Genomic DNA, 10,598 nt, shown 5'->3' on the forward strand with positions numbered 1-10,598 from the left:
GAGAATTGGTAAGGTGGGCTTTTGTTGTTGAGTGAAGTAACATTCAAGAGTAACTGGTGGTGGAGTAATTGACTGTAAGTATAGGTCTCGTCCAATGGATGAACAAATATGTTCTGTGTGTGCTTGTTGTCTGAAAGCAGGTGTGGGTCTCAATCGGATTGGGAGACGTTGTTATATGGTTCAGTAAGTCGAAGTCCCTCGTATCGCTAAGTGTTATACGTTGTATCCAGAGATGTTCAGCGCGGCGCGCTCTAACATTAGATAACGACTTTTTGGGGGAAGCAGCGCAACCCAATGCAGCCACTCCGAATGGTCCATTTCGGGCCCCTAGCGTCGCAATGGCATGCCCGTCTTCTTTTCATTCAATGCAGCTTAGGAGCGCTACAATAAACATACCATGACGTTGACCAAGGCCGTCATCCTGTCTCAACAAGATATCCTTCTCAGTCCAACCGTTTACACATGGGCTTTTCTTTTCTCGGGAACATGGTGCGGGCCGTCTCATACTGTTACTGTACATGCGTAGTGTGCTGAAGGTTTCGGGCTGATACCGAAAGTGCTCATACGCTGGTCAAGGATGCCCGATATCTAGAATAGGAGAATGGCGGCTGGATAGTACTAATGCCAAAGGTACCCGAATCGCTCAACTCCGCTGCTATCTTGGATCCGCCATCCTGTCCGCTGTTGCTTCAGTCAGCGAATAGCTTAGCGGCTGGGATGTTGATCAAGTGTAAAGTGAGTAGTGTTGGCATCGAGATTCGATGCATGCGCCATGACGCAGCATCTCCGAGCATCTTGGCCCCAAATTATTTGGCTTTTGCTGGGGCTCGGGCAGGTCAGGCCTAAAGGCGCGCCCTTAAAAGCCCAGGAAGGCCGCCCCGGAGTACGGGTACTAGTACCCGCGTCCTTCGGGGAGGCTAAAGACGCTTGGGGACTGGTGTCGCCGGGGCCCTGTCGATCCATCAATCACTCGCTTAGCTTACAACATACAACCGCTTCCCCAGGTAAAGGTACGTACCTTATGCTGCTCCGTACAGATCTACTCCTCGGGCGTCAAAGTATTATCCTCCGAGGTAATCCCGGCTACTACTGGCTTTCTACCACACAATTATTTCTACTACTCGAATATATACATTTCTACCATAGTTTATTTAATAAGCTTTTTGGTTACCCTACGTAGCATGCGATATCGCCAGGTATTTAGTAATTCTGGCCTGAATTTCACTGAGTTTGATCCGCTTCTATTCCTCCGAGATCACGTATGAGCTTGTACTGATTGTCTTTTCTTTGATGTACTCGTTCTTTAGAGATTTCAGATATTCTCTATTGGATTGAGATTAGGTGATTGAGGGGTGGTTAGAGTCTCGATCAATAATCGTTTTTAGCTGCGTGGCTATGTTTTTTATGTCGGCTTCCTTATCTTCCTTGCTTTTTTATTCCGTGACTTGAATTACCGTCTTTCTGTAAAATACCACGTCCGTATATGATCCTAGCCAATTTATCGAGTCATAGTAATTCGGAGTTGATGCGCAGTGTAGTATTCCATTGTTATACTGTTTTTAGTGGTTTTACGGCGGATCGTAGGCATAGTAGCTTTTTGCCGTACACGCTCCTGATATTCCTTCTCTTTTATTTCGAGGACGTCGATGTGGCTTCGAGGTTTTTCTACTGTAATTCGAGGGCGATCGAGCTCTCTGATAGAATCGCAATTTGCTTTGTGGTTCTAAGAAACATCCGCGGATATATGAATTGTGGTACCTTGTTTTGGAGGTATGGGTTGCGTATTTTCAGGCTTTTCAGCGGTACCAGCGTCTCGGAAAGTGCGGCCCTGTTGTGTGAATCTAACGTCTTAATGCTTTTCATTCTTTATGCAATAAATTGCCAGTAATTCTCTATAGTATTTCCTTATGATCGTGTTCGTAGTCGTCTTTTTCTGTATTGGGATCGGTACTTGTTTGGCCGGACGTTGCTTGTACATTTGGATTTTTGGTATACTTTGGCGTTTCGTTGAATGGTTCGGGTGGACTGGAATCTCATGATGTCTGACTTGACGTTCCATTGGTTGATTGCGAATAGGATTTTTACGTCTCGTAAAATATCGTACATAGCTTAGTACTTTAGGGCGTCACGCCATTTTCTAAGCCTTCTGGTATCGGGACCCTTAGTTTTCTATTCTCAACCAGTCTTGCCCGTATTTTGGATTCTTCTCGCGCATATCTTTATCTTTTCCCGATCCCGTATTAACGGCTTAAGAATTTGGTTTTTACGTGTGTTCTTGTAGGTTTTGGTTTGGATGTATTTGCTCCTAGTTGCGATATAGAATGTTTACATAGTTTTTGTGGGAAGCCTAGTGCCGGATTACCTCATATTTTACATCCATTCATTGACCCGATTGGCAACTATTCGACGGCAAGTGAAATACCAATCATCAATCACTGAAGGATGAGTTAGTGTACATTACTCGGTCCGGTCAAGATCGAAATGGACTCGGCCCAATGCTGCTCAGAACACAGAGTCTGTCGGTGATGCTTCCTGGTGGTTAGCGACAATTGTTCTGGTCTGACTGAATGGTCTAAAAAGGATCAAGGCACAAGCACTTCTTCCAAATGCATTCGAATTTCTTCAGACAGGTCTACCTAGCACTCTGCTCAATCTCTATCCAATCCTCTATTGTCAATCCTTCCTCCACTCACGCCCTTCACAATGCCCCACGCAACGACGCTGTCAGCGCCGCCTAAGGTGGTCGATGTCGCTATAATCGGTGCCGGTGAGTGCTCACAGCTTGAATGAGGGATGCCTCAATAATCCCATGCTCATGCGTTTCGCTAGGTTGGTATGGCCTTGTGGCCGCTCGAACGTACCTGAGACTTGAACCTGATACCAATATTGCGATCATCGAGTCAGCCAACTCTGTCGGCGGAGTATGGAGCAAGGATCGCATCTATCCAAATCTGGTAGCTCAGGTCAAGCATGGCCTGTTCAATTACACAGATACTCCAATGCCCAAAGAGGGAGCAACGAAGAACGATCTTGTGACTGGATACATGATTCAGGATTACTTGGAGAAGTATGCTCGGGATCATGATCTTCTTCGCCGGATCCAGTTCAATAACTGGGTCGAGAAAGCTGAGCGGTGCCCTCGTGGATGGCGCCTTCGACTCAAAGGCTCCGGCAATATCATCGAGACTGCGAAGCTAATGGTAGCTACCGGCGTCACATCCATCCCCAACATGCCCGAGTTTGACATGTCTGAGGCTTCAATACCCTTGACTCACTCCAGAGATCTCGGTGCATCAGTCGAAGATCTCAAGTCGGACGACGTTCAAAGCGCTGTCGTTGTTGGAGCTGCCAAGTCTGCCTATGACGCCGTCTACCTGCTCCTCTCGATGGGAAAGAAAGTGACGTGGCTCATTCGACCCGATGGCTCCGGACCAATGCCCATCCTCCCCACCGAAATGTTTGGCTGCAACAGCATCGCCGTTGGTTCAACTCGTCTGATGTCTTACCTGAGCCCTTCGATTATCAACAGCACGGGCCCTATCTGCTCCTTCTTCCAAAGGACTGCGATTGGACGGTGGATCACTGGTGCATTTTGGGACAATACTACCCATATGAGTGAGAAGGACGCCGGTTTCGCGAAAGGGGATCATATTGCCGCTCTGAAGCCCGAAGTGAAGGAGAAAAGGTACGTCCACGCAATCCCACTTGTCAGAGCGACAACTGACCGGCTCAGTGCCTTCTGGTGCAATTCCGGACTTGGCATCGTCACCATTCCAGATTTCTGGCCAACGCTTCACGGTGGCGACCTGAAAGTCGTCCGTGACAACATCGATAGCGTCAAAGGCGACTCATTGCTTCTACAATCCGGAGACGTGCTCCATGCCGATTACATCGTCTCCTGCACCGGATGGGGCGACCACTTCGGCATGTTCGACGCCGAGCTGAAAACCGAGTTGGGTCTTCCCGCATTCGCAAACACCCTCCCCGGAGGCCGATCGAAGGAAGATATCGCGTGGGAAAAGCACGACGTCGCCGCGACCAAGACCGTCGACGAACGACTGCCCTTCCTGGCCCAAGGCCCCGAGCTCAAAACCCCAAAGGCCAACGACGCCTCCGCCCAGCGCCGCTGGCGGCTCTACAAGCGCGCCGTTCCCCTGAACCTGGCGCTGAAGGACGACCGCTCCCTCGTCATCCTCGGCCAGATCCACACGATCCAGACGCCCATGGTGTCGGAGATCCAGTCCTTCTGGAGCATCCTCTACCTCCTCGGCGAACTCGACCTCCCCGACGAAGCGACCATGACGCGGGAGATTGCCGAGTGGAACGTTTGGACCCGGAAGCGGTACATCAGCCAAGGCCAGAAGTTCCCGTACTGCATCTTCGATTTCTTGCCGGTATGCTGCTGCTTTTTTTCCTCCCTCCCTCCCTTCCCCCCTTCTTCTATATACATCCTCCTTCTGTGTGTGTGTGTGTGTGTGGGACTTGTTTCTGACCCGTGGTCGCCGCAGTATCTGGACGGCCTCTGCGAGGACGCGGGCATCAATCCGCGCCGCAAGGGGAATTTCCTCTCGGAGCTCTTCTCGCCGTATCGCCCGGAGGATTTCCGCGGCTTCGTCGATGAGTATCTCGCCAAGCGGCCGCCGAGGAAGTCGCTCGATGACGGGTCGTCGGTTGGATCGGGGTGAGGGTTGCTCGTTGACGGGTGGGGTGGTGGGGCGGGGCAAGGGGGAATGTTGGGGGTGGGGGTTGGGGGTCGGGGGAGAAAGTTTCCCTGTATGCAGAACTATTATGGGCGGGAGAGTGGATAGTTATCCATTTGATCAACCAGCTTTGCCGGCATTGGTAGGTTGTGTCTCGCGCTATCGATTCTTCGTCGGGCAAATCACAAAACCATACCCCAAACCATGGGATTCAATTTACAAAACCATACCCCAAACTATGAAATTCTCACAACTTCATCCCCCGTCTTACAAAATTCATACCCCAAGGACTGACAACTTACAAAATCCCACCCCATTTCCCATTTTTTTTGGTGAGGGGTACGAAACTATAAGACGCGGTTGTGAATCTGTCAGAATCCCATCGTGTGGGTTTATGATTTTGGGAATTCAATTCGCCCATAATGAATTTTGTAAGGATCCCATCGATCGTTTGGGGTTCTGGGAATGTCATTCGCCCATTCTTCATCACGTGACGTCGGCCCTTCCCTTCCCTTCCCTTTCCCTTCCCCTTCCCTTCTTTTCGCTCTCTGTCCCAATTTTTACGGGTCTAGTCCCTGCACCACGGAGGAAGATCTGGATTCTTTTTCGCTGATGCGGTGGCCCGCCCCGGCCTAGGTACCTGATGCGACAGTGCGTGCGAGACTGTGGGAAATGTGGCCGTGTTCTGTTGTTTTTTCTTCGAAAAAGGATGGATGGTACCAGTGTCATCGCAGTGATGATCCATGGACTACTCAGCCTATGGATGAAGGAATGAATCTATCGTATAATCTACAACCTAGCGTCACATCTTGGTTATCACCACATCTCTCTCTCTCTCTCTCCCCACCTCCAACCCCCCCTTCACCCCTCCACCTCGTCGAAGAACTTCCGCAACGCCCGGTTGACCTCCTCCCGCCTCTGCAACTGCACCCAGTGCGCCGAATCGAGCACCTTGACGCGCAGATCCGCCGCCCAGGGCCTCATGCCCGCCTCCTGCAGCCGCGGCACCGCGACATAATCGTGCGCGCACCCGATGAACAGGGCCGGTTTCGTGACGTGGCGGTTTCGCAGGGGGATGGCGGCGTCGTCGGCGAGGTTGATGTTGGCGAGCATGGCTTTGTACCAGCTTGGGGTGGGGTTGGGTCAGTGATGGGTGGTGAAGGTGGGAAGGGGGGGGTGGGGGGACGTACTTGAGCGGAGGGCCGAAGGAACCCCCGTGGCTGGGGGAGAAGAAGCTGGAATGGGTTTTGAATTCGGCGGGGGTGATGAAGGGAGGCAGGGGGCTGGTTTTGCCGGCCGTGACCCAGGCGCGCGCGGCGCCGTAGGGGCAGAAGGAGGTTTTGACTTGCTCGGGGTCCGAGGCGAATTGGAGGGTCAGGAAGGATTCGACCTGGAACGGCGTTGGAAAGGAGGTTTTAGGACTCCGTGGGAAGTGGGTTTCGGAGGCCCCGGATGAGAGAAATGGTGGGGACTTACGTTGCGGTCCACGAGGTCCACCGTCTTGGGGTCGTTGAAGAATTCCCAGTAGCCGAAGAATGGATAGCCGAGTTTTTCTTCGCTGTCGGCGTTGATCTCGTCGACGGAGAATCGACCGCCAGGCGGTGAGTAGGCTATCGCTAGCCAGGTGAACGCGAGGAACCGATCAGGGTAGTAGTTCGCGATGCGAGAGAGGAGGAAGGAGCCCCTGATACACGTGAGTACTTGGTTTGGGTTGAACATGGAGGAGTACAATTACCAGTCGTGCGCAACTGCAAAGCAACTGCCAACTCCAAGCGTTTCGAGGAGAGAAATCACATCTTCCGCCATCTTCTTGAGTCTGTAGGCTTCCAGCTCTGCGGGCTTGTCGGAGCCGCGGTACCCTAGAAGGTCAGGCACCACAATGCCGTAACCGCGTGCGGAGAAGTGAGCGATCTGATGTCGCCAGAGGTAGCTGGTGCCGGGGAAGCCATGGAGAAAGAGAATGTAGGGCTTGTTGCCGGTTGGTACTATATGAACGTGACTGTATGTCCTGCCCGAGGGTAAGGTGGTCGAGCTGTGGGCGTTGAAGTAGACTGTATCGGATGCCATGATTAATGCAGGATACGGTGGAGCAGGTCGTTGAGAAGTAAGAACTGCACCGCGCACAGAGGCATTTATTCTTGATGACTTACCATGGTGGGCAGCTTGAGACAGGTGAAAAGGGTAGAACGAACAGCTTTGCTATGGTTGATGGATGAGTAGAGCAACAATGTAGATCCTTGAGAAACGATCGCCTTCTCGGGCCGGCACTATAGTACCCTAGCACGTCTACGGTCCGATTGCCCTGCATTGCATTAGATACAATATAGCGGACCGGCTGCCCCCAGGTTTACCCGACAGGATTGTCCGGCTTCGGGGAGACCTAGTTGAACTGGTTCGATCCGCAGCGTATCTTGCCGGCCCTTGTAGTATGACCTTGATATTTCGCGCTAGTCTCATGCCGTCTCCAGATTTATTTACCACATTTGTGGATTAGTATTGAACCCCATCATCACTAAAAGTCGTTCAATGTGCTGTGGAGGCCTTCAGCTGAACTTTACAAAGCATATGACTTACCTCCACTCGCCAAAATGAGTGAACCAGCAAAGAAGCCTTTCAGAGTCGTGGTGGTCGGCGCTGGGGTTACTGGCTTAGCAGCATCTCACGGCTTCCAGAAAGCGGGAATCGATCACGTCGTGCTGGAGAAGGGCAGTGATGCTGCTCCCAATCTAGGTACAAGCATCGCCATCTACCCTCACGGTTCTAGGCTTTTAGAACAGTTCGGCTGCTTGGAAGCCGCAGAAGCTACTACGGCGCCATACAAACGATATGTGAATCGAATGCCGGATGGGAAGATAGTTGCCGATAACGATTTGTGGAAAGTTGTCCGCGAGAAGTAAGAAATCTTATGCATCCTTATCAGGCTATTGGTTGACGGTGTGCATTTAGCCATGGTTATGAGTTCTTACTCATGGAACGCCGAATCTTTCTAGAAGTCCTTTATGATGGCCTTCCGGATAAATCTAGGATTCTTATGAACAAGAGCGTCAAAAGTGTTCAAGAAGATGAAGAGGGAGTCGAGGTCTTCTGCGATGACGGGACGAGTGAGCGCGGTGATCTTGTTATCGGGTGCGACGGAGTACACAGCAAGGTACGTCAGACGATGTGGGAGAACGCAGCCAAGCTCGAGCCTGGTCTTATCACGGCCAGTGAGAAAAAGAGTAAGCCCATCTTTCGAGAATCTCCATCGAATACTGCGGCTGCTGATGAAAGGCTAAGCTATGACCACGACGTGGAACTGTCTACTCGGCATGGGGCCTGGGGAGCCTGACCTGGGTCATGAGGTTGGCGCTGTCCACAATGACCGTTACTCCTTCTTGATATCTGCGCAGCCAGACAAGACTTACTGGTTTGTCTTCATGAGAGTTGACAAGCCATACTCTACATACAAGAGGCCCAGATACACGGAAAAGGACGCTGAAGCGGCGGCTGCCAGCATGGCCGAACACCCAATCTCAGGGACAAAAGTGTTTGGCGAGCTGTGGAAAAACCGTTGGAGAAGCGTGTTGGTGGATATAGAGGAAGGAGTCCTGGACCATTGGCATTTCGGCAGAAGCGTTCTCGTGGGTGATGCTGCTCATAAGGTATTAGATTTGGGGATTCAATGCCGGGACGTGGCTAATGTGGTGAATAGATCACCCCCAACATCGCACTCGGAGGGAATACTGGCATGGAAAGCATTGCACTTCTCACGAATCTGCTCAATCGGGAGATGCAAGCTCGTCCAGAGGTCAAGCCATCTAAGGATCGTCTTGACGCTCTTTGCCAGGAATACCAAGAAAAGCAGATCCCACGGACACGGAAGATTATGAAGTTCGCCAACTTGATCACCCGCGTGCAGGCATGGGATGGGTTTTGGATGAAAATGATGGCTCTTTGGGTTGTTCCCTTCCAGAGCGAGAAGAAACTGGGTCACGATCTTGCCGAGATCATTAAAGGTGGGGTGAAGTTGGACTTTGTACCGATTGGAGAGTATAAGGAGAAGAAGATCCTGTGGGATGATGAAGCGCAGCCTGAGAAGATAACATCCGGGGAGAGGGTATGGAGTCTGGTCAAGCAGGCACAAGTGCCGATGTTGGGATTGTTTGTTGCTTTGTCCTCAGCTCTATGGTTGATGGGCGGGAGGGCACTGCTGGTCGGTCAGTAGATGATGCCTTGCCACTTGTATGCTTAACGAATCGATGAACTGGTTGTTAGGATGTCAATTGAGATTAGCATGAGTAGATAGGCTTTTGAACGTGGGTGATGAATAGTGGAGTGGGAGTGTTCCAGGAGTCCTTCCGCCGCGCCCAAATGTTTACATATGTTGTCCGCCACCGCTAAGCATGTTTCTGATGCGATGTTATCCCGCGGATACAAGGCAACTAAAGGCTCAGATCTCCATTGACGAATGGATGATGTCGTCGTACGTCGTAACATCAGCTGAGGATAATGTAGTGTAGAGAGAACATTGGGTGAGATTGCGCCCGAGCCCTAAAGCATCCTAGAGTGCGGATGCATAAGACGACCTATCTCTTGGGCACCCTTTGTCAGCATTGGTCAGACCACCTATTCAATTTCGCCTAATTTACCTGTAAGTTCGAGCAGCGAAACGGCAAATTTCAATCTGTTGCTGTAAATCCCGTATGGGGCGGGGGCTTTTATTCCTTAGTGATTGTATCTCCATCCTCCACTGAGACGTACCTGTAAGTCGTAGCTCCATTACCGTATCATACTTAGCTGTCATTTCGGATGATTAGCGTCAAATACAAACTCCCTTCTGATGTCTCCCTTAGTCCCTGCATCAGTCCCCTGCAACCCTCTCGGATGGGACCCCCACATTATACTCGCGGTGGGTATCGCAGGGGTCACCCCGGTGAGAAAAAGGGTCCAAGTCGCTTCTGTTTGATGTCGAATTCGCAAAAGCGTTGGTGCTTCTCCATGCGCAGTGCTGTTTTCAAGTATTCGGCTTGGCAAAAAGCTTGGCAGTATCTCAAGGGTTTTATGTACCTTACGTACCACTACCCGAGCGTACCTTATATTTGCTATGATTGGCTCAGAAACCAATTCAGAGCCAGTACGCCCATTATGTTGATAATGTAATAGACTATATATAATATAAATAAAGATAAAAGATTATATATAAATATTATATAAATAAATCGTATATATAGATAGATAGAATATAAGAAAAGAACTTTATATAGTAGATATAAACTTAATATAAATATAAAAAGTTACTTATTAAATTATTAGAGATTTATTTTTTTAATTTACTTTAAAAATTATATTTTAAGTTTTTAAATATATTAGTTTTATATATATATTAAATAAATTAATTATTCTAAAATATTATAATTATAAATATATAATTATTATCTATAATTATATAGCTATTCTTAACAATTATATTATTTATAATAATTATTATTAATAATTATATTATTTATAATTATATTTATTTATAATTATATAATTATAATTCTTAGCTATATTATAATTAATAGTTATAAATTATTAAATTTTTTTTATTTAACTATTAAAAAGATAGAGATAATAAAATAAATAATTAATATTACTTTTTAAAAAATCTTTATAAAGAAAATGAGAAAGTAAAGAAATAATATAAACTTTTAATATAGTTTTTTAATTTATTCTTTTAAAATATATAATAATTCTTATATATAATAAGATTATTTTAAAAAAGTAGATTTAGATTTTATATAATATTAAATTTTTCAATAGCGATCTTTTAATTAATTAAATAATTATATATTTTTAATAATTTTCTATATTATTTAAATAGCTTCTTATTAAATAATTTAATAAAAATATTTATTATTATTTAGATTATAAATATAT

General features: G+C 48.0%; 3 protein-coding genes across 3 annotated transcripts; 2 read left to right on the top strand and 1 right to left on the bottom strand.

Annotated features, from left to right (window-relative positions):
* Positions 1-2,703: 2,703 nt before the first annotated feature.
* On the top strand, positions 2,704-4,685 carry HO173_001280 (uncharacterized protein; the record flags this gene model as incomplete). Its single annotated transcript, XM_037303221.1, has 4 exons — positions 2,704-2,767; positions 2,830-3,685; positions 3,734-4,394; positions 4,509-4,685. 4 exons carry the CDS (start codon positions 2,704-2,706, stop codon positions 4,683-4,685), a joined length of 1,758 nt encoding a protein of 585 aa, XP_037169868.1.
* An 876-nt stretch (positions 4,686-5,561) lies between these two features.
* HO173_001281 (uncharacterized protein) lies at positions 5,562-6,767 on the bottom strand (the record flags this gene model as incomplete). The annotated part of the gene is made up of 4 exons (XM_037303222.1): positions 5,562-5,826; positions 5,891-6,090; positions 6,177-6,384; positions 6,436-6,767. The coding sequence occupies 4 exons, from the start codon at positions 6,765-6,767 to the stop codon at positions 5,562-5,564; spliced, it is 1,005 nt and encodes a 334-aa protein (XP_037169869.1).
* Positions 6,768-7,288: 521 nt separating this feature from the next.
* Positions 7,289-8,904, top strand: HO173_001282 (uncharacterized protein; the record flags this gene model as incomplete). Its single annotated transcript, XM_037303223.1, has 4 exons — positions 7,289-7,593; positions 7,647-7,918; positions 7,977-8,341; positions 8,392-8,904. The coding sequence occupies 4 exons, from the start codon at positions 7,289-7,291 to the stop codon at positions 8,902-8,904; spliced, it is 1,455 nt and encodes a 484-aa protein (XP_037169870.1).
* Between the last annotated feature and the right edge of the window lie 1,694 nt (positions 8,905-10,598).

Source organism: Letharia columbiana (genome assembly GCF_014066305.1).
Source record: "Letharia columbiana isolate WasteWater2 chromosome Unknown Sc0000002_s0, whole genome shotgun sequence".
Taxonomy (NCBI): Eukaryota; Fungi; Ascomycota; class Lecanoromycetes; order Lecanorales; family Parmeliaceae; genus Letharia; species Letharia columbiana.